A 27,850-nucleotide genomic window follows, 5' to 3' on the forward strand; every position below is an offset into this window, starting at 1 on the left:
CAGTTTTTATAGAAAATGCCAATTTCCACCTTCTCCCCTTCAAAAGGGGGAACCGTATAAGAAGCGTCAGCGGGCTAGTACGACTCCTTTTGAACCTTTCACGCATTCTTGTATAAGGTGTACCAAAGTGAGCCAATATAGAGTTCAGAATATTTTGTATAAGTAGCAAATTTAGACACTAACCTTGGTTTGCAGCCACGACGCAGCGAATGCAAACTCCCCAAGGATCAAACGCAAAGATTAATGTCAGCACTAAAGAGCAATACATAACAGAGCGACGAAATAATCCATTAGTTCACAGTCACAACTTTTAACAAGCTTTTCGTACCGCTGAATACTTCGTCAAGGTCACGAATTCAAAGCTCCACAACTCATTACTAGTAGTTAATTATTCATAGCGTTTATCCTAATGATTATAACTCTCGGTTTCCTTAAGGCGACATTAACTATTCATAGCAGTAATTCTAATGATTATAACCCCCCGCTTCCTAAAGGCGATATAAACACTGTATACATAAGTTTTGACGAACTTGCCCCGATGGCGCGACACAATTTGCACGAAATATTGTCACATTGTCAAGTCTTCTGGTTCAAATTTACGCTTGGTACAATTTGGCATTTTTCTTTGTTCTGATGAATTGTAATATTAATCATAAAGAACATAAAACAATGGAAAACAACAAATTGCATCAAGGGTAAAATTGAACCACATCATTCACATACTTATGAAAACGTCTGGCGTGGTTTTGTAGCAAGCGGTGTATATGAAGAAGAGACAATTTCACCTAAGGCAATGGGTGGAGCAAACCTGTGTAACATCTACTTCTTATGCCTTGCCCAGTGGGGTGTTTACAAGCAATCTAGGGACGTGACTCACGGCGACGCAACTGAAATTGCAAAACAATTTGCACGAAACATTTGACGCCTTAAATCATAGGAAATATGAATAAAAACTACGGCTGTAGAGTCGTAACGCATAAAAATCTGTCAATAATGGTAGCAACCTTATCTTCTCTTCTTGACGCACAGTCTTGCGTATTTATGTAAATTTAGTTTTAATTTAAAAGATGGTTTTGTAATGAAAACACTTAAATAAATTTTGAACTTTCTTGAAGGCACTGCATAATTAAAATGCAATTTAAACCTTTAATCTACAGCGCGCTCCTTGCATAAGAAAGTGTTGTTGTTTGAATGTAGAAATGTTTCTGTATTCCCCTTTCCCGATGTAAAATATTATTTTGTGAAATTTAAGCACGGTCAAATATTTATATCCAAGTCGAAAATGTTATATCAATATATAAAGTCCAGCCTCGTGGGCGCACATATATTAGCTTCACTTTTGTCCCACGCATGCTGTTAGGCGTCAAGAGTTAAAATGGGAGTTGCAAGGAATAAAAACAGCCTCAGGCTCCTGCTTTTTAAGAACGTAGCCATAGGTTGATTTTAAAATTAGAATTGATTCTGCGATCACTGAAAAAAAGAAGAAAAGTAAGGGATATTGTACCATAAAAATGGGATAAAGTTGTTAAATCGCAAACCCTCATTTTACTTTAAAAAAGAAACAATATTAGTAAACTTTTATTACTCATTATGCCTTTGTTGCAAACGACACTCGTGAACGAAGACAGCCTGTAAAAGGACCGCTTTATGCAGTGTTAATTTGCTACAACAAGATGAAAATATCAACTGTGCTTGACAACATGATATCAGCAATTTCATTTGCCCAAAATAATCATTTTCCGGTCTTTGTTTTTCAACTAACCACCTGCCGGTAGCGAGATATCTCAAAGTTTACTGGCTGTTACTTATTAACCGTAGAAAGCGTTTCAATATGCACAGAGTTTAAAGCAAATAGAACTGCTAGAGCTGGATACTGGTTTACAAGAGTGTCGTTGGCTTTTCCGACCGCCGAAATTCGGCCGTTTTTAATCTGATCATGGCTTCCACTACTATCAGTTGCATTTTCATCTTGGTAGCTTTTCTGATAAGCGAGGCCAGCTGCTCTTCAGGTTAGATTCCCTTTAGAATTTCAGTTTTCTCTTTATATCACGCAAATTAACACGTTAACGTTTATTCAAGAAAGCAACGTCCTTCGCTGTTTTGGGATAAGGTGCTTTATCGAAGTGTCGTATTTTGATACCAGGACAGAAGGCAATTTTGTAAAAATCCGCCTTCTGCCGCCATCTTTCGAGAAGAGCCCGGTTATTATCTCACACTCATATATATATTTCACAACGATAAATGAGACCCTTTTCGATGAGTGGTGATTTGAACCTGTTAGTTTTTTCAGATTTAAGTGTAAAAAGGAAAAGTGAATACTGTCTGAAATAATAAACAAGGAACATTGAGCATTGGCTTAAGAGGTAAAATTATGAAGTGATATTAAATACATGACACAGTATTTATACTGCCGCTTCCGTCCTCTAGATAACATCGGTAAGATCATCATTATCGCTGATTCTTGTATGAAAGAAATTGTTGCAGTTGCCAAAGTCAAAGTTTACGCAGTAAAAAATATAAACACAAGGATACACTGTCTTTCAAGTCTCCGTTTTCCTAAACTTCACAGCATGACACCTTGCATGGAAGTAAACACACTTCGCTGTAACCATTTCAGCTTGTTGTTGTTGCTGTTCTAACGTTAACGTTCTTTTGAGATTCTTAAAATCGTGGATTTTACTCTGTACGGAAAATGGTAACATATGAATTTTCGGCGAAATAATTTTTAAAGTCGACAAAAAGGCGCTTACGTACTGAGTACTACTATTACGTAGACCTGATTGGTTGAAGAAGATATAAAACATGCGAAATTTCCCGCATTTTCAGGGCAAAATTCACATATTGAAGACCGCTGAGTGTGAAATAGAAAAGCAAATCCCCCGGTTAAACGAAACAGTATTCTTCAGCCCGCTGATCAAAATTATTTGCAGTAAAATGTATTCGAACAGAACCCCGGCATAACGGTCTCCTGTTATAATGGAAACTTTTTTCCAGTCCCTAAGCACTTCAAAATTTGTCTTGATGTACTTTTGACATCAATCATTAGTTTTGTTTGAACATTTTCTTTAAATACATTGCTTATTTTAAAGTACATCACTGTTTTCACCACAGGTCTATATTTAAAAGACGAGTTCCACTATCTGAATGTTCCTGGTATTGGATCGATTAAAGCGTACGACGACTTTGATTGCACCTTCAAATGCCATCGCAATCCTTTGTGCTTTTCGGTGAATCTGGCCGCCTCCAAAGGAGCTGATGGAAAACTTTGGTGCGAGCTGTTGTCTTCTGATAAATACAACAATTCTGATGAATACAGAGAAAACAAGAGTTCGCATCACTTTGCCATGATGGTGGGATTTGTTTTCTAATATGCGCTGATATGTACAGTAACACTATTCAGACGGGGTGTTTTGATCTTTTACGACCGGAACAAAGGGTGGTTTCGACCACTGTTCCTGTCTGGGAGAGGGTAGAGGGCATATAGCACAAAACGATTTATTTAAGGTCGACAACGTGAGAAAGTGACGTCATATGATGTTGGAATTAATCATGGTTTTCGATAGCCAGTCACTTGAATTTGCCCTCCCTGAGTTCATAATGTTTTCATGACGTCAGAAAGCCACTATTTGTTTCTTTAGAAGTAAATAATCAGCCAAGCACTTTACGAGGTAGCAAAGCCTTGAAATTCTTGCCTATCCAAGATGATGGATTGAAGATGGTGTAAGTTTAAAAATCATGACGTCATTAAATTGCGATATGGCGTCAAAACAAAGTAATGAGTACAAATAAATTTAGATAAACTTTACATTTTTTTTTACTGTAATAAAGTACATAAAATAAGCGTAATATAGCGCACACGGTCCTTAATTGACTTTTTAAAATGTCAATAAAACACTAACGTAAATAAATAAATCATGAAGACTACATCACAAAATAAAAGCTAATAGAAACATAAACGAAAAATAAATTCTAGGATTATTAAATAAGTCTTAACATCACGCTAACATAACATAATAATAAAATTATATTATAGTGATCTCATCCCCGTAGCTTTTCTACTTTTATGACACTGCCCACCCTAAGTCTCAACCATCAAACAGTAAGCTCAAGTTTAAATAGCTGCGACCTATCGTAACTGCTTTTAATAAATATTCTCGAAACAAACCAGAATATTTCAACATTTTTATTTTACTTTTATTCCAAGAGTCGCAGTAGTAAGCTTCATTGACTGATCAACTACATGTTCTTATTTCAGTCACCTTGCTTACCGTCACCATGTCGAAACGGAGGTACCTGTGTGGCGAACTACAAAGATGACACATTTAAATGCCTTTGTGAAAATAGGTTCACAGGAGAATATTGCGAGAAAGGTAGACGCCATTAGTTAGTTCGTTAAACTGTTTTTAGCTGTTAAACCAAAACAGTTGTTGTGAAAATTAAGTGCTTTAGCCTAAATGAGCTACGTCACGGAGATTTCGCAGATTTTTGGTCTAGACTGTTTTGTAATTAGTTGCAGGGAATTTAACCCATGAAAAACATTATGCTTTAACATCTAAAGAAAGATATAACCTTAATTTGCGGATCAAGCTCGGGCTATAAATATCGATTTTTTGGAAGATGCTCGGAAACAACTTGAAAAGTTGCAATCCCTTTTTCATCCCAGCCATCTGCAGCCAAAGACGCTTGTTAACAGTTTCAGTGTTCTAATACAGCAATTTCTAATGAAAATGGACTATTATTTTTAGGTTTCCTGCGACAAAAATATAAATTTTGTCCGTTCAAAAATCTTGTAAAATCGTGACAAAGTCCCTTTAAGTTTTATTAGTGTTCGACTGGATTATGTCAGTTTGATCAAAACGTTTTTAAGTTCAAGTTCAACTCGAAAGGTGCAACATCCCCTAGGATGCACGCGTTTGACTTCATACATTTTCAAGGGTACTGTGCGAACTTAACTTTATAAAGCTAATATTGATCATTCTGTATATTGCAGCTGTGACGTCATGCAAGGTCGTATATGATACTTACAAGTAAGTGACTTCAATTAACGTTTCAATTATGTTTCACTTTTACTGAACATTATACGGTTAATAATTTGGTCAATGTTTCATGAGATATTTTCCAAAATATACTCGGATAGGTTTTTTCATATATACATGTAAAAGATCGTGACCAGAAAATATTCTGCAATTTAAAAATAGACTGATATGCAGTTCGTTTTTGTTTTTGCTTTTTTGTTTTTATTATTTTTTGTTCTGTTTTGTTTTTTAATAGCTATATATGTACTCATTTTGACGTTAAGAAAAGCGATAACAGAAACAGACCTGAACACATGCATGATCGTGTGGTTCTAATGATCCAGTAACGGAATCCAAGCTTGAATTAACAAGTCCAATCTTATCAGTGGCCCAAGACTGCTCCAATTGGGATAATGCATGTGCTTTGGAGTTGTTAAACCTGAAAACGGCTTGATGAAATCGAAACGGTCTAAGCTTTTTTAAAAACTTTTTTAAACGGAAAGCATTGAGCAAACTTTTAATTGTTTTATTGCTGTCGAGCCTTAGCGAGACAGCACACTATTCTTTTCTGTAGGGCGAAAAATCCAAAATTTTCTCGGATGTAAGACTCGAAGCCTGCGCAGTAGAGTATTATCCGGGACAGTTGAAATTAACGACAATCACGCGCACATCACATGGCTGTCAACTTCGAAACGGATTTTTTTCTTCCGCTGTTTAGAAACGTCCGACATTCACAAAAAAATAATTATAATTCTCCGCTTCTACAAGCTTACGAAGGTGTTTATAACAGCAAAAACCTCTGTAGTCAATGAAACAATTCACGATTTAGACTAAATCGATGCGAAAGTTTTTGTTTGATCTCGTGAATAAACACGCGCCGACAAGAGTGATTTTATCTTTCGAAGCGTCGCGACAACAATTAAATCTCCGCTTCTACAAGGTTTACGAAATTGTTTCTAGCAGTAAAAAAACTCTGTACTCAAAGAAAAATAATGTGATTTAGCTAGAAACGATGCACCGAGTATGCTTGCGACATTTTTGCGAGCGAATTTTCTTGTTTCATCATTGAATAGAAACACGCGCCGACAACTGCGGATTTTATCTTCGATGTTTGAGAAGCGTCGCGACAAGAAATAAATCTCCGCTTCTACGAGGGTTTCGAAGGTGTTAACAACAGTGAAAATCTCCCCAGTCAAAGAAACAAATACGCCGAGTATTCTTGAGCGAAAGATAATCACGCGAGCGAAAGTGATTGTCTGTTGATAATTAACACACTCCGAAAAACGTGATTTCATATTTCGTTGTATCGAAAGCGTCACGACAAAAATTATATCTCTGCGTCCACGATGCAAAAAGTTAATTTAAGTGGCGGAAGACTCTATTTAACCACTTTCCCCACCCAGCAAACAACAAAGCCTTTTCAGCAATTTCCCAGTGTGGGTCAAACAACGTTAACTCCGTTAGCCTTACGATTGGGCCATTTTTCAATAACACCACTTGCTGTATTAATTATTACAAATCATCAGCTAGGGCCTACTCTGGACACCCCTACCCTCCAAAGTTCAAAAACTATCCAGACCTGTTGACTGTTCAATTCAGTTAACCCTGTTTCATTCACCTTCGACAGCACTCACTTTCTTAATGAAATTCCTAGTTCTTACTTTAGATTTTAGACATTCTTCCATTTTGAAATCTATGTTTTCCTCTTTCTTTGCTATCGTCGCCATGTAAAACACTGGGTCGCCAGTAATGGATGTTTTGTTTACGTTAAATATTAATCTTGTTTTTAACTTTGTATTAAAATAGTTATTCAAAGTTGCTTTCTTAATTTTTCAACAGGTTTAATGTAAGCCAGGTAGTTGAGCTCTACTTTAGTGTCGAACAAACTTCCGTTCTCTGTCACATGGGAGACTTTGGATGTGGAGATGGGGCATGGACACCGGTCATGAAGATTGACGGCAACAAAGTAATTAAGACTTTTGGGTTTTTATTTAACCATCGGAAGGACAGTCGTTTTTTCCTTCTCTTGCTTCATCAGTATTAAGCTACAACTATGAAACTCAGATGATGTAACGTAAGTCTAAAACTGTTTCTTTTGACGTCGGCAAAACAAACTTATGACGTCATTTAACGTGTGGACTACGTCATGATGTTCGAACAGCCGCCATTTGGTTTCCTTTATTTTTTCACTGATATCAACTGAGCCACGGAATAATGACAGAAGGCCTTAAAAAACTTTTGATTAGTGGCGCTATTATGAGCTAGATTGTTGTTTGTAAGAGTTAATTTCCAGGCATAACAAAATATGTTGTCGATTTTACGTCATTGTTGAACGCCGAGACTTGAGTGACCCTTTACAGTGGAAATAGAAAGCAGAAAAACGAAACGAGCATTAATAGGACTGATAACGTTTGTTTATATGATCAATATTTTAAATAAAACAACCCATGTTTTTTTATTATTCTTTTAAAGAACACCTTTCATTATAACGGTGGCTACTGGAGTGAGTTATCTGCCTCTATCTTAAAACTCGTATCTAGCTCTTGTCAATATAACACGATTTGTCTAGCTTTTTTTGCATTTGTATCACTAACATACAGTTTTCTGATAAATATTCCTCCTTCAGCAAAACTTTCACTATGATTCTAACCTCTGGAGCAACAAGGAAAGCTTCAATCTTGATGGAGGGAAGACTGGGTTTGACACACAAGAGACCAAGTTACCGACCTACTGGCACACATCCTTCTCCAAGATTTGTCTTGGTATAAAGATCGGCCAACAGATCAACTTCGTTGTCATCAACAAGCAGGCCAACTCTCTGTACTCACTGATCGCTGACGGGCAATACCACGCCACCTCACTGGGTCGTAACACGTGGAAGGCGCTGATTGGTTCACAGGCCTCTTTGCTGCCGAACTGTAACAAGGAAGGGTTCAACGTAGCTAGCACTGATGTCACTTTGGGTAAAGCTCGGATCGGTATCCTTGGTAACAACGAGAATGACTGCATTCAGTGTGATTCCAGAATCGGGTTTGGCACAGGAGGACGACATGTTGACTCCAACACGTGTGGAAACGTGGAGTTTTATACACAAATCAAAGCCATGGGATACATCTTGGTGCATTGATAAAATGTAAACGTTAAGATTATTTTAGAGCAGTTTTCAATTGAGTGTCATAAAACCAAAACCAAAGTAATCACTCTTGCCAATCACAAAGAACACAGACAATCCAGTAAACCAATCAACACTCGAAGAAAATACGTGTAGCTGGCACGAAGGGCGGGAAAACGTGCGCGAGCGAGTTCCAATTGGTTTTGGCTTTACTTCTGATTGGCTGAGAAAGTGGCGCGAGAGCTTTAAACCAATCACCAAGCGTCGTAATGCAAAACCAATGCCAACGCGAACTACTTTCGACACTCAAGTAAAAACCGCTCTTTGTATATTATTATACCACCTAGCCTTGTTGAAAGGATTTTACTCCAACGTTGTCGTGGAAAAAAAAAACATTTGGTTACTGATAAATATGTAAATGAAATATCAGGGTTTTTTCCTTTTACTAGATAACTACTATTCTCAGTACCGGATATAAAACAAGAATATTTCCATAACAATTGATATCCCACAATCCTTAGCGTTGTATATATTACCACCTTTCTTTGTATTGTGTACATTTGTCAAACAACATCTCAGAGTAAAGACAGCGACCCACCCACCCACGCCCCCGGCCATGACGCGGCGCACTACCTTCAATGCATGATTGTATTTAATTTTAAGGTTAAGATTCATTTTCCTTATTATATATCAGTTTTTATGGCTCGAGTTAATTGTTTCACACAAACTGATATTTCCTTGTGATAAACGTACTTTCTTTTTAGAAGTTGCCATGATATTTCACACGCGATTTCATAGGTAGTTTTACTTTGTTTCTAGCAGTTTCAGCATATATATATTGCTTGTAATTTTCTTTATTTTTTTTAAAAAAAATTGACTTTTATCCTTGTAATTAGTTTGAGTATATATTCACGCACGCTGATTGGTTCACTTAGAGGTGATTAACAAAATACTATTCACCACCGAGCAGCTGAAGAGAAACAAACTGCTTTCGCGCGTCGCTTTGTTTACCGAAAGTGATGTTTGGTCCGCTAGTTATTCAAACTATGTGCGTGGTATATATTCTAAAACAATTATTTCCCTCAGTTTCGGTGAATAATTGTTAATTATTTGAGGATTTTTTCTGAAAAGCAGGTTATTTGACGGGAGCCTCCTCTTGAAATATTATTTTGTTAAAATTATTTCATTAATCCAAAATATACATGGATAAAATATACGTTACCTTATCCTAATATTACCACTAGATTTCACATAATCAATGTCACCAAATTAATTAAAAATGCGTTCACCGTATTTTACCAAAAATATATCTTAAATGCACGACTTGTAAATAATAACATTTTTCATAGCAGTGTTTTAAGCGTGTGTCCTTGCTGTATGCATCAATGTAGTTTGGCTAACGTCAAACGTCTTTCGCGAAATAAAAGGTGCAAGCAATTCTCAATTAAAGACAGCCGGGACATATTTAAGTCGCCGTCCGGCAAGAGTTTGTTTATTTTTATCTTTTTTTTTTACAAAGACAGGATCGTTCTTCATCAGAAACTTGTCTTGCTTTTCATCATTTTCCATTGTTGTTGGTTTTTTGGGGGGATCAGAATATTACGTCGTATTGAAATAAAACTTCAGAAGCTATGTAAGACTTAGAGGTAATTTCATTGCCTGAGTAGCTTTTCGTCTGTCAATATGACTCAAACGAATATTAAACATTAGTTGAGATAGTCCTGTTAAATATTGCAAGATACTTGAACATTGTACAGAAGCAATTTTAATTACACGGGAATTTTTTTTACCGTCAATAAAACTCAAGAAAATTAATTGCTGTAGAAAGCGGTGCCTGATACAAAGCTATAATCAATAATACATGTGGCCTCACCGCCAAATGACATCGTTTCTTTTAATAAAAAATAATATTTATTTTCAAGAGAATGTCATCTTTAGAACCACAGCGTCAAATTTGCTCACGATTGTGCCTAACAAAGTGTTCATTTATATGGTTTGGCGAGGGCTAAACTTGGCTCTGCATGGTCACCCCCACGAACCTAGACTTTCTACCTAATGATGCCACCGAAAAGAAAATTCGTTTGTAAAAGTGCATGTTGCTTACAACTCGAACACACACGTTTTCTTGCCTAATTACACCCGCTTTCAGTGTTACGTGCATAGCTATCTTTTCACATCCATCTTTCGACATCATCTTTCGACATCGTCTTTCGACGTGCTGTTTGAAATGATGCTTTCTCTCCGCATTAGCATGAATATGAATAAAAAAATAAATTTAGCTTTTGAAACATGCAGATCCAAGCTTAACCCCTAACCCTAAGTCATAAGTTTTATTACATTATTTTTATAAATAGTTTCAAGCCGTTTATAGGAGTAATCGCAAATTTGGCTCGGAATGAGTGGGAGATTCTTCCACCCGCCCTTCTCTTCCTACTAACCGGAGTGGAAGAGAGTGAGTGGGAGATACTCCCTCACTCACTCTGGCGACGCGCCAGCAGTTCCCCATGCAGACACTGCCTATTCTGACTAGTGAAATCGGGAAGGTCAATATTTTGGCTTGTTTGGCAGAGACAAGCTTTCTGATAAACGCTCGTTAAAATATGGCTCGTAGAAGAGGGAATCCTTCCTTCAATTAAGCGACAATTTTTCTTCATATTAACAGGCCCTTAAAAGTATTTATGTCCAAGAAATGTAATCATTAATATATCTGTTGCGAATAGTTATGTTACGGAACCCGATCAATAATGACCAAGCACAAACCATGAAAGATAAGACGAACAGGATTCTGGGTAGACAGCATTGGTTTATCTTAGTGATATATTTATTTATTTATTAATTTATTTATAATCAAGATATTTTCTCTCTTTGAGAGCTTTTAGAGTATGATCTATGCAACCTGTGTTACTATAATGTTCATTCTGTCACAGGTGACGATTACTTTTTTCTGGTTTGGGTCGCATCGTTTATGGTTAAATTATGTGCATATCTCCTGTCAAAAGACGCCTAACTTACAGCGTTTTTTATGCATGGCTCCAGCAGTAAAAACGACAGTTAAATTTGTATCTTTTGTTTCCTCTAAAGGCAACGCAAACAACCTCGCTAACTCGAACAAACTTCCATTTCCCTTGTATTTGAACCCACCTTTCAGTCTTATTCAATCGACCCCGATAACTTGAAACCCCGCTAACTCGAACTGCTTTTCGTTTCCCTTCAGAGTTCGAGTTACAGGCGGGTTCTACTTTATAAAAATTATAGACTAGTGAACATTTATTTTAATCGCTTTTAAACACTTACTCAAGGACAAATTTAAATTCTCCCCTGATAAAGTTGTTCTTACCGCCCACAGAAATTTACACTTTACAACAGAGTTTTAGACAGCGTCTGTTTTCGAAACACGAGTTCCACTATCTGAATCTGCTTGGTGTTGGAACAGATATGGTGTACGACGAATTTGATTGCACCTTTGAATGCTTAAGGAATTCTTTGTGTTTTTCTGTGAATCTGGCCGCCTCCAAAGGAGCCGATGGAAAACTTTGGTGCGAGTTGCTGTCTTCAGATAAATACCACAGCGCCGATGAATACACAGAAAACAAGACTTCACATCACTTTGCCTTAATGGTAGGATTTTCTTTCTAATGTGAATTGTTTAAAAGAATAATCGCCGTAACGCGCGCAAGCCTTCTATTGGTGGTTTTCATGTGACGTCTGGACTGTTAATCTGTTCTTTTTATAGGGTACAGAAGAGGGTATAAAATCCCATTTCCCAGCCAATTGTTTTTTTCCGATTTTGCAAATAACAGTCACGTTCTGTTGTTAATTTGTTTTTGATTACAAGTCCCAGGGACCCAAATCCCATTTTCCCAGTGAAAATGTGCCCAAATCCCATTGCAGTTAACATTTTACCCCCTCAGGTCCCCAGCATTTTTTACATATTCTAGACAAAAAGAACATAAACCCATATGCACATTGCTAATTTTGATAACGATTCAGTGTTTCGTTACGGAGATAAAGCATTCTGAAAGTTGTAAAGTCCAAGGAGAACGTGTTTTTTAACCGTAACACAAATAAATAATTTTTATCGAATTTTTCAATTTTCAGACGGGTTAATAATTACGAAGTGATAACTATAATTATCTTTAGTAAAAAAAATATTAAAGGGAACCTCCACTCTTACAACAAGCTGACGATGAATTTTTTAAAATAATGCCTAAATTCCAAATTTGACAGGACAAGGGAGAAAAAAACATTTAATAGCAACAAAAAGTGGAAAAGATTATGGCTTTGCACAATATTGTTTGATCTGTTTTCTAACAATAGCGGAACAATTACACGTCATAAAATCCAAAATGGCGGCGCGCGGGAAATATAAAAGACATAATCTTTTCCACTTTCTAAAACAATTCAAAGTCACTTAGGGCCTATGGACAAGCAGGTAGGGTAACCCTAGTGCTAGGGTTACCGTAGCAAGAGGGTTAGAAGATAGCCCGGGTTTACAAGCAAAAATTCGCAGGTAGAGTAACCCTACTACCCGGGTCAACTTACACCGGTACGCTTCAGTTAACCTTGTAAAATTTTGTCGTAAGATGCTGTTATTCGAAAATATTTCCGTTCCAGTGCAAAAATACGACAAACTGTGAATGAACACGATGTTTCTTGGTCACAATTCGATGTTTTTGTCGGTATTTTTAAACATATTTAGCTTCTTGGAGCCAAAATAAAGTTGTCCCGGGTAGGCGAGTTATCCCTAGCAGAGCGTTTACAAGGCGCTAGGATTACCCTGGCGCTAGGGTAACCCTAGCACTCAGCTAGGGTTACCCTAGTGCTAGGGTAACCCTAGCTGCCTTGTAAACACGTCGATGAAAAAAAGAAGAAATGTGGGAGCGCTAGGGTAACCCTCCAGCTAGGGTAACCCTAGCATTAGGGTTACCCTACCTGCTTGTAAACAGGCCCTTATTGTATGAGTGGAGGTTCCCTTTAATGGTAAAACCTACTCCTGATATTTATTATGCGAATTTATATGGAATATTAATGCCAATTTATATGTAATATAAAGTTAATGTGATAACCATGAAGGGATTTTAGAGAAGTAAAAAGAACGCTCCAGTCAAATATACAGATCTGTCACGCAATAGGCTGCAAGACTAATACTCTTGCATTACATTCAAAGGTCAAATTCACTTCTGTACCAGTATGATGCGCAATTTCGGGCTGGCCAATCATAGCGGAGCTCTACAGCGGCCCGCAGGGCCGCAGAGCAGAGCACCATACGCATGAAAGAAGGAACACTATCGAAATGAGTTTTCATGGTCAACATGGATAGCGGCATGGTTCGCGGGCGCGTACGGCGTACGGAGTCGCGCAACATGGCCGCCATAGTTTGATGGTAGAAATAGTGAAGCAAGAAGGCCGTATAAAGGCGGCGGTATAAAGGCGGCCTTTAAAATTTAAAGAGGTTTTAAAAGAAAAACAAGAAGCAATGAAACAAAATGTGGCTGAAAATTACGTGTAGAAAGTAATCGACCGCCAAAAAAGTGGACATTGAGAGCCATAATCGATCGATGACTTTCGTGTCTATCTGTAAAGCCAGCATCGTACATGAAGGAGTATCGAAAAGCTAAATCGGGTTGATATAATAAACAAACCATTTTATTGCTACGGGGTAAAAAAAAAAAAAAAAGAAAAAAAAAAAGAAAAAAAAAACTTGACCCTCTGGGATTTGAACTCACGACCTTCCGATCCGCAGACTGGCACCTTACCGATTGAGCTAATGCGACAGACTCAGCGATTCACGTTGAATATATTCTATATCAATGTAATAGATATTGTGGAGTCTACTAAACTGCTGCGAAACTTTTACAGGATGGCGAAACTATTTTCTATTGCTAGAAAGCAGATAATTTACTGTACTCTAAAGTAATTTTTCGTGCCATGAGTAATGATTTTGCCCCGCTTTAAGATTATTATTTTTGTCGTACTGCTGACATTCGGTTTAACCGTGAGCTATTTAAATTTGTCTTGAACCTATAAACCGCCATAAACATTAGTACTTTGGCCGCTTATTCACTAGAATGAAAACATTGTAAGCTCCAGTGAAAATTAAATAAATGGGGAGCTCCGCTTTTAGGCTTGCCTAAATCTATATATTATTTCCCCTATTCTATCATGTCAATCAAGACCATGCGGTTTTGTCTAGACATCATTAATTTTACTTCAAATTCTCTGAGCTCTAAAATGGTTCTCACAATAATTCCCACCCACCCAACCCTCTTTGGTTTTCTTTTAGCATAGTACTCGTAGACATTAAGGCAATGTTGAAATTCTACACACAAATACTGCTATGTAGAGGGTTGTCCTTTATTATAATTATGAGTATTATTATTTTCAAACATTAGCCAGAGCTGATGGACTAAAGCAGCAATTCTGCTTATATAGAAACTGTTATAATTGTTATCATTTCGTATGCTAACTCAAGTTTCAGTAGAACTAATGGACTTAAGCAGCATGCCTGCTTATAGAGACATTGTTTTTTATACTGTTACCATTTTGTTAACTCAGGCTTAGAGCTTATAGACTGAAGCAGCATGACTGCTTATTAAAATGTTGTTAGTATTGTTAACTTTTTGTATGCCAACTCAAGCTTACAGCTGTTGGCCTTGAGCAATATCTCTTCTTCTTGGGACATTGATATAACTGTTACCTTAAGTGCTAAGCTGGCATATACTAACTCGACCATTCTGTTATTTGTTTACTGACTTTCATTTCTGATCTACTTCAATAGGTTTAGGCCATCTTACCTAAGTGTTGTTTTTCTTAAAGTAAATAAACCACGGGAAGGGATGAAGTGCTCCATACAATTCGCCCTTTTGCCTCATAGCCTCACAGGGTCAGCTTTCCCTGTAGAGTGGGCCCCCCAGGGTTGCTGTACTTGGCTGTTGTTTTTGTTCCCAAGGGTCCTGGAGATTAGGACCCCAGTTTCTTGGGAACCAGGGAATGTGGTTGTGTTTGTTCCCAAGGGTCTAAGGACCCCAGTTTCTTGGGAACCAGAGAATGTGGTTGTGTTTGTTCCCAAGGGTCTTAGGACCCAGTTTCTTGGGAACCAGGAATGTGGTTGTGTTTGTTCCCAAGGGTCTTAGGACCCAGTTTCTTGGGAACCAGGAATGTGGTTGTGTTTGTTCCCAAGGGTCTTAGGACCCAGTTTCTTGGGAACCAGGAATGTGGTTGTGTTTGTTCCCAAGGGTCTTTGGACCCCAGTTTCTTGGGAACCAGGAGTAGTGGTTGTGTTTGTTCCCGACCTCTCGTTGCCAACCAACTAACCTGTGATACCCTGCATGATTCCTATTGGCAACTCGAGCACTTCATCCCTTACCCCTTTTCTCCCACTGAACTTGTTGTCTTGTTTTCATTTCATGGGTTGGGAGCATTAACTGATTTTATAATTCATTCTATGGCCGTCCTATTTGTGCCATAAAGAGCAACACAAACATGGCAGCTACATATTAAATACTGTCGGTTTTTGCAAACTATTTTCTAATAACTCGCTTGTGAAGAACGCTATAAAACTTTGATTTGGGCAAAACTTATTAATTTGCCTGCTTTATAATCTAATAGTTTTTTGACAACACAGAAAAAAACAACCACCATTTATCAAATGATTTTTTTTTTTGCAGTCGGCATGTTCTTCCTCGCCGTGTCAAAACGGAGGAACCTGTCTACCGAACTACAAACATGACACGTTTGAATGCCTTTGCCAAAAGGGTTTCACTGGAGAATACTGCGATAAAGGTAGACACTATTACCACTGTTACCTATTTTGATTCCAAAGAGAGGTTTACAGGGTTTACAGGATACTTACACTACTTAACAATGTTACGTTACGATGTTTTTTACTTAAAAGTGACTTAAAGTAGTAAATATACAGCCGCCATCTTTTTCCTTACGGTGACCTTAGTGTGTTTACTAGGTTAATACCCTATCTGTTTATTACAGCTGTGACGTCATGCAAGGAAGTGTACGATGCACACAAGTAAGTCACACAACTAGTGTTCTACATGACGCAATTCTTATTTGAGTCAGTGCCTTTCAAATTTCACTCGTACAGTACATGCTTCTGGGAATTGAAATGTAGAGGTCTTCTGGAATAGCACTCTTAACTTGACATCAGCTGTTTTTAATAAAAAAAACTAGCCATGGTATATTGCAAATTCTGAGTTTCGATTGGTTAACAGGCCATAGTATATGAGCTCATATTCCATGGACCACAAATATGGTAGGTGTACGCGTCAGCGAGAACAGCATGGGGAGCTCAAATATTGCAATTCTTTGGGTGTTTTAAATATAACAATTATTCCACTCCTCCTTGGTAGTTATGAGATAGTTATAGCCAACTCGGCCCTGCGCGCCTCGTTGGCTATGTACCATCTCATATCCAACGCACGCTCATGGAATAAATGATAAATATAAATACCGAGAAAATGTATTTTCAACGACTTTTGTCCTTGGACAGATTTTGAACTTACCAACTTAACACTTTCAATGTTTTTCTTGTTATATTTATAGGCCCAAACTGAGTCAGCTGGTTACTCTCCAGCTGGACTCAACACCAATTTCCGTCCTCTGTCACTTTGGAGATTTTGGATGTGGAGATGGGGGATGGACCCCGGTCATGAAGATTGTCGGCAACAAAGTAAGATAATCAACATCAACGAAATTTTCGGTTTTTCTTTTACCATCGTAAGCACAGTCGTTTTTTCCCTCTCTCTCACTCCATTAGTGTTAAGCTACGACTATGAAACTCAGATGATATAAGACCATATAACGTAAGTCTAAAACTGTTACCTTTGACGTCGTCATAACAAACTTATGACGTCATTTAACTTGAGGATTACGTCATGATCTTCCAACAGCCACCATTTGGTTTTTCTTGACTTTTTCACTGAAATCAACTGAACCACGAAATAATAACAGAACGCGTCCAAAAAACTATTGATTAATGGCACTATAAAAAGCTATAAGGGTTAACTGTTTGTAAGAGTTAATTTCCAGGCATAACAAAATATATTGTCGATTTTACGTCATTGTTGAACGCCGAGACTAGAGTAACCATTTACAGTGGAAAAAGAAAGCAGAAAAAGGAAACGGGCATAGATAGGACTGATAAATAAAACAACCAATGATTCTTTTCTTTTTCATTCTCTTAAAGAACACCTTCCATTACAACGCTGGATACTGGAGTGATAAAAAGGAATACAACCTTCTTGGAGGGAAGACTGGGTTTGACACACAAGAGACCAAGTTACCGACCTTCTGGAACACATCCTTCTCCAAGATTTGTCTTGGTATGAAGATTGGCCAACAGATCAACTTCATTGTCATCAACAAGCAGGCCAACTCTCTGTACTCACTGATCGCTGACGGGCAATACCGCGCCACCTCACTGGGTCGTAATACGTGGAAAACGCTGATTGGTTCACAGGCCTCTCTGCTGCTGAACTGTAACAAGGAAGGGTTCAATGCAGCTAGCGGTGATGTCACTTTGGGTAAAGCTCGGATCGGTATCCTTGGTAACAACGAGAATGACTGCTTTCAGTGTGATTCCAGAATTGGGTTTGGCACAGGAGGGCGACATGATGACTCCAACACGTGCGGAAACGAGGATTTCTACACACATATCAAAGCCATGGGATACATCTTGGTGCAGTGACTAATTAAACTTATTAATCATCAATACTTTTTTATTTAATTAATTGCAACAACAGTATGCAGTTAATACGATACGTTACTTACAAATGCAACACAATGCAATACAATAACTTAAACCTAACTTAAAATACGTTATTTTACATGTGCTCTTCTTATATTAATAGATACTACTAACGAATTACATTCAACTTATACATACAATACTACATGCTATTTATAAAAACAAGGTATTTGCACCCCAACATTTACTCTTACGTTTTGTCTGTAATTTTACTTATATATAATTTTTAATTTAAGATAACAATTTTTTTATTATTATAGTTAGTTTACATCTACAATTAATCTTACAAAATAGAAATAATCACTTATTAAAGCAGGAATGACCATCTTTAATTGAACTTTTGGAGTGTTTTTTGAGCAATCGCAATTTCTTTTAATATTTGCAGTTTGTCTTGCAGTCGCAAAAGAAAGCCTTGGTGACCATTTGAGCAAAAGATGTGATATTTTTCTAGTATAATTGAGTAGTTTAGTGCCTGCCAGTGTGATGTTTTCTCAAAGCAGCCATCAATACACTTTCATCACAGTAAACATAAAATTATGTGTTTTATAGTATATTCTAGCAAGCCTTGTTCAAAAGATTTTATTTCAACTTAGTTGTGGAAAATAAGACATTTTGTTACTGATAAATATGTACATCATGCCAATATATATATATATATAAAAAAGTTGTAATTAATTTATGTTATACAGATAATGATAAAATATCAGGGTTTTTCCTTTTGCTAAAAATCGATCTCTTCGCCATTTGAACATACTATTTTTCATCTTTGTCATATGAAGATATCAATATCGCCATGGTTACTGACATGATTACTTTTTTCTTTTGAAATTGTGAGCACGTTTTCGCATTTAAATATTTATTTTCTTCTTTATTTTTCTTCAGCTCGATTAAACTTTTTTGGAAGAAAGACTAACATTTTCCTGAAAAAAAAAACGTACCTTATTTTTAATATGTTTGTCAAGACATTTTTTGCGAACTCGGGCTTCATTAGCTATATAATATCACTCGCGGTCCCGCAATATGCTTTATATATATTAAGTTACATGTATCTACTTTTTTTCCGGAAAAGTTAGAAAATCTATTTTAAATGCATCCAACGAACTGTCTTTTCAGTGTGTGATACCCGGATGTTAATAACGTAACAAAACCGTGTTTACACATACAGCCTAATATAAAACAGCAGCTATAAAGGTAATAGCTTTATTGGTATCGTTTTAGTGCCCTTTTGGAGCGACTTATTTAGTGTTTTAAATGTCTAAAGAGCGGTCTGCCTTGCACCAGTCAGCAGTTCTCTGAAGATGTGACTATGAAACGCTGTTGTTTCTCGATGCTGCCTTTCGTGTTTGTTCTCTGGGTAGCTTGCCTTAACTTCATCATAGTAACTACGCAAGGTCTAACACCCTCTTACACCCAAAATTTAGGTTAGCTTAACATATTTTTTCTTAAAAAAATAACAATAATTATACAAAATGAAGCGAATACAAATGCGGCATAAGTAAGATTTTTGTACAAATATAAGAGGAGTAGAAACAAAGCAATACTGCCTATAAAATCAAACCTGGACCTCTAGCCCTACAACCAAAAAGTAGTATATCAGTACAAGTATAAGGATGGCCATGCGGTGTCGGACCCCGCGCCCTCCGTTTTACAACCACGAACGCGATTTCATATAAAGCTTTACTTTGTTTCTAACAATTCAAAATAAACATAGTTACCTATCTATTACCCTATCCTAATATAATCACTAGGTTTCACATAATCGATGTCATCAGAATTAAGTAGAGCTGATACGTTCACCATATTTTACCAAAAATATCTCTTAAATGCACGACTTGTAAATAATAACGTTTTCACAGCAAATTTTTAAGCGTGATTTCTCGCTGTATTATGGTAGTTTTTCGCGAATTAAAAAGTTGCAAGCAATTCTTAATTGAAGAGAGCCAGGGAAGATTAAAGTTGCCGTCCGGCGAGAGTTTGTTGATTTTTTGTCTTTTTTTTCACAAAGACTCACAATGCTATTCATCATTTTCCACGCTTGTTGGTTATTTTTAGGATCGCAATATAACACTGTAATTTTAAAATAAAACTTCAGAAGCTATCTTTGGCTTGGAGATAATTTCATTTCCTGAGTAGCTTTTCTTCTGTCAATATGACTCAAACGAATATTAAAAATTAGTTGAGGTAGTCCTGTTAAATATGTAAAATAGACCAGAATCGTTTTTATACTTATATTATATTTTAATTTAAACAGTGTCCCCGATTAGTAAGCTTAAGGCTAGCTAGAAGACCAGACACTTAAATAAAGTTATTATTTTTTTTTATGCTAGACACTTGGACATTGTACAGATGCAATTTTAATTACACGGGAAGTTGTAATTTTATAATGTCAATACGGCTCAAGCAGATTGATTGTTGTAGACAGCGATGCCTGATGCTAAGCTACAATCAATAATATATGCGGCCTCAACACTAATTGACATCGTTCGTTAAGTAAAAATAATATTTATTTCCCAGAAAACATCTTCAAAACAACAACGTCAAATTTGCTCACGATTGTGCCTGACAAAGCGTTCATTTATACCGTTTGGCAAGGGTCACCCTTGGTCACCCTCACGAACCTGGACTCTGTGACTTACATAATTACTTCTGAGGCCACTGAAAAGGAAAAAAATGCGTTTGTAAAAGTGGATGTTACTTACAACTCGAACATTCACTTTTTCTTGCCTAATTAAAATAATATGACACAGGAATAAAAAGCACACATGACTCCCAATCTGAGTTTGTTACAATCAACATAAACACGCTCGTGTACGAAAAGAGCCTGAAAAGTAAACGACAGGCTATGCTAGTAATTATATTGATGATCTGTTCAAAACAGCATACCGGAATTTTGAATGTGGGTCAACCTGGCGTTTATTAAGCAAAGGTTGTCATTTATTATTTTTGACACCGTATGTCTTGCTTTATCTTTGTACATAGCTAAGGCTTATTATGCATGCCTCGAATGAGTGCCTAATTGCCATGGAGAGCTAGCGTTTGCTCGATAATAACCGGAGTTTGAATAAGAGAACACTGTGCATGAATAATTGATGTCAGCGATTTCATCCGTCTAAAAAATTCATTTCGTCCTTTTATTTTCCTCTCCTGACCACCTGCAAATCGTGACAGCTCTGAGCGATAATTGGCTGCAACGTTATACGTGAAGAACGATAAATTTAAACACGTACATCTTTTTAGAATAATTACAATCGGATACTGCCTCGCGATCACCAAAAACGACGTGGAAATTAGTCATTTTTCCAAACCTTGTGGAAAGATTTTTAATCGATCATGCCTACTGAAATCATCTGTTGCATTTTCTTCTTGCTGTCTTCTCTGGTAAACAAGACCAGATGCTCTCCAGGTTAGATTCCCTTTATTTTGTTGATAATATGCAAATGTAAGTAAGTTAAACTTGTATTTAAGAAAAAGCCTTGTTATGATCACAGGTATATATAATTCAATAGAATACGTACATCCCTTTTTGACAAGGAATGATTCTAACTTGCTTTACGGGTGAATAATAAGAACTGAACAGTACTGGCTAAATTCGTAAGGAAATATTGGAAGTAACTAAGGCGATACTTGTTTACCGCCGGAGTGTTTTCTCTCCACATTAGCATAAATAGTAAAAAAGATTGCTTGTGAAACACGCAAATCCAAACCCTAACCCTAAACCCTAAGCCATTATTTTTTTCATTTGTTTATAAATAGATTCAAACCGTTTCTATGAGAAATCGCAAATTTGGTTCGAGTTGAGTGGGACGCAGTTCCACCCACCCTTCCCCTCCTACTAATCGGAGTGGGAGAGAGTGAGTGGGAGGCACTCCCTTACTGACTTTGAAAATAAGGTGACCCTGGGTGTAGACACTTTGGCTTTTTTGACTCGTGAAATCGGGAATGCCAACATTTTGGCTCGGTTGGTAGAGACAAGTTTTCTGATGAACGCTCCTTAAAGGTGGCTCGGAGGAGAGGGTATCCCTCCTACAAGCGACAACGTTTCATATTTTTTTTCCCTTAAATAATATTTGATTAAATACAAAATGTAATAATTAGTATATCTGTTGCGAATGGTTATGTTACCACCGATCAATAGTGACCAAGCATAAAGCATGAACGATAAGACGGAATAGGATTGTGGGTAGACAGCATTGGTAATCTTAGTAATATTCCATTTATTTTTTAATCAAGATATTTTCTTTCTTTGAGAGCTTTGAGAGCTAATTTAGGCAATCTGGCTTACTATAATCTTTATCCTGTCACAGACGTCGATTACTTTTTTCCGGTTTGGGTCGCATCGTTTATGGTTAATTAATGCTTTTTATGGGCAACGTTTCTCTTTTCTTCAATCAGGTGTATATCTGCTGTTTAAAGACGTCCAAATTACAGTGTTTTTATGCCAGGGTCCAGCAGTAAAAACGTCAGTTCTTTTGTGTTCGTCGTTGAAATTACATTTGGAACCGTTCGCTTTTTAGGCAACGCACCCTTAGCCTGCGACAAAGTTCGGTGTAACCCCAGATTTGTTGACGTGACATAAAAACTATAGTTTAGTGAACATTTATTTTAATTGAATTTAAACCCTTTCTCAGGGACAAATTTAAATTATTCTCTGATAAAGTTATTTTTACCGTCCACAGAAACAAACACTTTACAACAGAGTTTTAGACAGCGTCTATTTTTGAAACACGAGTTTCACTATCTGAATGTGCTTGCTGTTGGAACAGTTATGGCGTACGACGACTTTGATTGCACTTTTGAATGCTTAAGGAATTCTTTGTGTTTTTCTGTGAACCTGGCCGCCTCCGAAGGAGACGATGGAAAACTTTGGTGCGAGTTGCTGTCTTCAGATAAATACCACAGCGCCAATGAATACACAGAAAATGAGAGTTCACATCACTTTGCCATAATGGTGGGATTTATTTTTTTTTTTTATATATGAACAGTGTCTAAAAAATATAATCGCCATAATGAGTGCAAGCCTTCTATTGGTGGTTTTCATATGATGTCATCAAAATTTTAACGCCGGTCTGAACTGTTAATTTCACAAATCTGTTCTTTTTTAAAGGGTTTTGAAGGGTTATAAAATCTCATTCCCCCAACACAGGTTTTGTTCAAATCCCATTTCCCAGCCTATTGTTATCCCGATTTTTCAAATCCCAGTCCCTTTCTATTGTTTATTTGTTTGTGATTCCAAGTTCCAGTGACCCAAATCCCACTTTTTAATTAAGAAGTGTTAGCTAAAATTGGTTTTAGTGAAAACCAATAATATTAATGGTAACACCTACTTTACTGATATTAAGTACTGATTTCATAATTCTGTGGTCGCCATATTTGTGCCCCAAAGAGGAACACAAACATGGCGGCTACATACTAAATATTGTCGGGTTTTTTCAAACTATTCTCCTAATCACTCGCTTGTGAAGAATGCTACAGAGCTGTAATTCGAACAAAACATTTTTAATTTCCCTGCTTTATAATCTTATCTAATTTATAATCTACACGGATGAAAACACTAATCAACTTTATCAACTTTAACTTTTTTTTTCAGTCGCCTTGTTCTTCCACGCCGTGTCAGAACGGAGGTACCTGTGTGGCAAACTTTGAAAATGACACGTTCAAATGTCTTTGTGAAATAAGTTTCATTGGAGAATACTGCGAGAAAGGTACACACTATTAGCTACCTTTTTTAATTACAAAGGATGCGCGGTGGTCAAATGGTTAGTGCGCCGGACTCCGGATCGAGCGCCGAGTTCGAGCCCTGGCCGGGGTCACTGAGTTGTGTTCTTGGGCAAGACACTTTACTCTCATAGTGCCTCTCTCCACCCAGGTGTATAAATGGGTACCGGCGACATAATGCATGAGGGGGGGGGGGGGTACCCTGCGATGGACTAGCATCCCATCCAGGGGAGAGCCGCTTAATGCTACAGAAACCGGGATAAGCTCCGGCAGTATGGGCCGCATGGCTCGAGGCTTCCCTTTTTTTAATTACAAACAGAAGTTTACAGGGTTTACACCAGACTACTTACACTACTTAACATACATCCCATTATAATGTTATGTTACGACGTTTTTTTCTTACAAGTGACTGAAAGTAGTAAAATATACAGCTGCCAATTTTTTTCCCTTACGTTGACCTTAGTGTGGTTACTAGACTAATACCCCATCTGTCAATTACAGCTGTGAAGTCATGCAAGGAAGTGTACGATGCACACAAGTAAGTCATACAACTAGTGTTCTACATGATTTCTCATTTGAGTTAGTGCTTTTAAAAAATGTAAGTTTAGTACGAAAAAGTTGGAAAAAACTTGTACTACCAGAAACCTTTTCTTCTGCTTGTATTATTTTTTAATTGTTGTCTAGCTGGAATTTATATTATCCACAGGCCTCATGGTTTCCGTGATTTAGCAGCTTGATCCAAGATTTTTTCCCCAGGGTGCTGCTTTTCTTGTAGAAGCGCAGCTTGAATTATTATGTACTTGTCACCCGAATGCCATGAATAGCTTTATTTGTTAAATCACGACAAAATGCATATATTCTCCAGCTATGTTTTGTTAATTATCTTTTTACAGCAAATGTTCTTCAGAAATGTTGCAGTGTACTTGTTTACACGGAAGTTGGACAGTATCAAAAAAAGGCGACAGATGAAGATCTGCAGGGGAATTGAAATGTATAGCTCTTCTGGAATAGCACTCTTAGCTTGATATCAGTTGTAATATAAATACCAATCTTGTCCTTGGACAGATTTTAAACTTACCAACTTAACACTTTCAGTGTTTTTCTTGTTATTTTAATAGGTCCAAAGTAAGTCAGCTGGTTACTCTCCAGGTGGATTCAACAGCAATTTCCGTTCTCTGTCACTTTGGAGATTTTGGATGTGGAGATGGGGGATGGACACCGCTCATGAAAATTGACGGAAATAATGTAAGATATCACCCCATTTGTCCGTATTAGTATAGGTAATCATACGGTTTCGAGTTCAATTTCCTTTTATTAATCATGGTATCTTTTGATCAGAAGGAGGCTATAAGTTAAAAATAGTTCTTTTATGTAGCGCAATATCACGAGTTTTAAGGTGTATTACAAAAAAAGTTAAAGTAAAGTTAACACTTCAAACATCTGGCCATCCAAAACAAAAGATTTTTTTCCAGGGTTTCCGGTATGGTTCACTTCCGGGGATGATTTTCAGAATTCGGTGTTGATTTCTATTGTTCTGTGAATGACCAATAGAAAAAAAGCTATTTATTTCGGCCACCTACCGCTGACCAACCGCTGACCGACGAGTCGGGGACACTCTTGGCTCGAGATTGACCTCGATGAGGTGTACACCTGAGCCCGCGATACTGGTCAGCGGATACCTTGTTTTGTTTTGACAGCTGTCAATTGATCGTAATATGGATGACCAATTTCCTATTGTCTTTCAGCCAATCAAAATCCAGAATATCGATGAGTAATTTGCACTGGTGTTACACTTTTTGCACTGGTGTTACAACTGAACTGCACTGCTCTCAGCTAATCAGAATCGAGTATTTTTTCATGTATATTATTAGTTGAATAACGACTGACCAAAACGAATAATGAACATTTAGATACATGGAATGTATAACACACTGGGAAAGTTGCATCCACAGACTGGAAGCTACAATCCAAGTCATAATTCCTTGGGACACTCATTTTAACAGCGGTAACGTGACATTTCGTCACAAATTCCCAGAAATTGAGAACCTTCTTCCCCCAAAAGCATAGACGGTAACGGGAGGCATTTTTTCAAGGTACACGTCATTGGATCTTGGATAGTAGGAAAAGGAAATTAAACATACACTAGTACAAAACACTAACGAATGTCTTGTTTTGTCAGATCACCTTTCATTATAACGCTGGGTACTGGAGCGATAGAAATGAATACAACGTTCGTGGAGGGAAGACTGGGTTTGACACACAAGAGACCAAGTTACCGACCTACTGGAACACATCCTTCACCAAAATTTGTCTTGGCATGAAGATCGGCCAACAGCTCAACTTCATTGTCATCAACAAGCAGGCCAACTCTCTGTACTCACTGATCGCTGATGGGCAATACCGCGCCACCTCACTGGGTCGTAACACGTGGAAAACTCTGATTGGTTCTCAGGCCTCTTTGCAGGTCAACTGTAACAAGGAAGGGTTCAATCTTGTGAGTACTGTTACTTACCGGTCTAGAGCAAGAATCGGTATCCTAGGAAACGAGGGGTCTGACGGATGTGACAGTTGTGACTCTCGAATTGGGTTTGGTACTGGAGGGAGTCCTGACGATACAAACACGTGTGGGAACGAGGCTGGAGGATCATCAGACAATGGAGCAAGACAAATCAAAGCCATGGGGTACATCTTGGTACAATGATAAAAATCTGATAAAGAGAACATCGAGATACCCACGGCTTCTAAAGGCACTTTCCATTTGTCAAAAGTGACTGGCCAGACCAGTAAATTTGAGAACAGTCAATGCACATTTATTACACACTGTTGTGGTGGTTGAAGGTGAAAATCTCGTGGAAAATGCCTATTTTACATTCAAAAGTACCGGACTGGCCGGCCAGTTCTGACAAATGAAAATTAAAGCTGTAGGGACCGATACGAAAATATTGTGTTAGGCTTTATTACTCCCAGCATCTTCCAGGCGAATGGAAACTTTGTAGAACCACCTATAGTCAGTCGTAAAACATTTCAGGACTTTTCAAGGCAAGAGATTGCTCAAAGCTACTAAAAATAGCTTTCTGATAAATGTTAGAATGTTATTGGGGAGATGCGCGAAGAGAACGAGATTTCATTTCCAATGCGGTCCCAAATGCGAATTCCACTAGCGCCCAAGAGGGGAGTAACGGACCTCTGTGCGATTATGAGTACTTAAGAAAAATACCAATCGAGTGTGGCTGAAGAAAATTCCGGTCGAAAATGGCCACAGAAATAAAAATGTCAGTCAACTGCGACCGAAGAACACTAAGTTATTCGAGAGAGACTAAAACCAATACAAATCGGATACTCTGTAGCCTGCGAGCGCAACTGGTTTGTTCGGATGGCTAGATATTTAGTTATTACATTTTTTATAGCTTTTGAATGCAGCGTAGTCATAGATAGTTTGTGTTTTGAAAAATATACGAAAAATCAATATGTCGCCAATATGTTACATAGATTGGTATACACTATGAGCAGTCCCTCAATTTTCTTAGTATGTCAAGCGTGGAGCGAGAAAAGGCGCGCAGCGATTTTTTTTTTCGCTCGCGCGTTTTTTTTTTTTTTTTTCGCCTCAAATTCTTCGAACTAAGGGAAGAAGAGGGGCTGCTCCTAGTCTAAGATTTAAACGGCTTACATTTCACAGAAGTCTTTGCATACCAGTTTTTTTAATTATTTGAGATATGATTTTATTTAATAGAATTTATGCATATTATTTGATTACCAGTATAGTAAGCACTAGTCGAAGCGTGAAGTTTGTTTGAGAATGATAGGTTTGAGCAATAAAAGGGCCTTGCTAGGGTCCTGCGGTGCCTGTTACAACCTTTGTTCCGAAAAAATTGCATTTATATAAAACACCTTTATCCCAAGACCCTGCTTGTTTTTCATATAATTTCAGCTAAAGAAAACAATGAGTCTCATGCTACTAGAACTCTCCCCTTCTTACTGAGTTTGTCTCTAAACATTAAGTTTGAAAAGGTGCTTTAATCATGATAGTTTGTATAATGGTCTTGCTTACACATAGTATGCAACTCTTTCCTAGTTTTGATATTTGTAGGCTTTGATTTTGTGTCTGTGTGTAACGTTTTTTGTTTGAATAGATATCTTCAATAAAGATTGTTAAAAAAAATCTTTACACACCTTTTTTAATTGAAATAGCCCGTGGGGAATGCCGGAAAATTGCATTTCCAAATTTTCAAGAGATTGGGGAGAGGCATA

The 27,850-nt window shown here is 37.4% G+C and overlaps 3 protein-coding genes across 3 annotated transcripts; all 3 read left to right on the forward strand.

The window, feature by feature from the left end:
• The first annotated feature begins 1,936 nt into the window (after positions 1-1,936).
• Positions 1,937-8,142, forward strand: LOC144635584 (uncharacterized). Its single transcript, XM_078494676.1, has 7 exons — positions 1,937-2,009; positions 3,112-3,350; positions 4,256-4,370; positions 4,991-5,027; positions 6,855-6,981; positions 7,488-7,547; positions 7,915-8,142. Exons 1-7 carry the CDS (start codon positions 1,937-1,939, stop codon positions 8,140-8,142), a joined length of 879 nt encoding a protein of 292 aa, XP_078350802.1.
• Positions 8,143-11,547: 3,405 nt separating this feature from the next.
• LOC144636087 (uncharacterized) lies at positions 11,548-17,827 on the forward strand. Its single transcript, XM_078495230.1, has 5 exons — positions 11,548-11,745; positions 15,795-15,909; positions 16,114-16,150; positions 16,684-16,810; positions 17,327-17,827. Exons 1-5 carry the CDS (start codon positions 11,563-11,565, stop codon positions 17,825-17,827), a joined length of 963 nt encoding a protein of 320 aa, XP_078351356.1. The 5' UTR covers positions 11,548-11,562.
• A 4,763-nt stretch (positions 17,828-22,590) lies between these two features.
• On the forward strand, positions 22,591-26,395 carry LOC144636061 (uncharacterized). Its single transcript, XM_078495204.1, has 5 exons — positions 22,591-22,835; positions 23,475-23,589; positions 24,104-24,140; positions 24,721-24,847; positions 25,782-26,395. The coding sequence occupies exons 1-5, from the start codon at positions 22,653-22,655 to the stop codon at positions 26,301-26,303; spliced, it is 984 nt and encodes a 327-aa protein (XP_078351330.1). The 5' UTR covers positions 22,591-22,652; the 3' UTR covers positions 26,304-26,395.
• Positions 26,396-27,850: the final 1,455 nt, after the last annotated feature.

Source organism: Oculina patagonica, chromosome 13 (assembly GCF_052425735.1).
Source record: "Oculina patagonica isolate OP01 chromosome 13, crgOcupat, whole genome shotgun sequence".
NCBI classification, from domain to species: Eukaryota; Metazoa; Cnidaria; class Anthozoa; order Scleractinia; family Oculinidae; genus Oculina; species Oculina patagonica.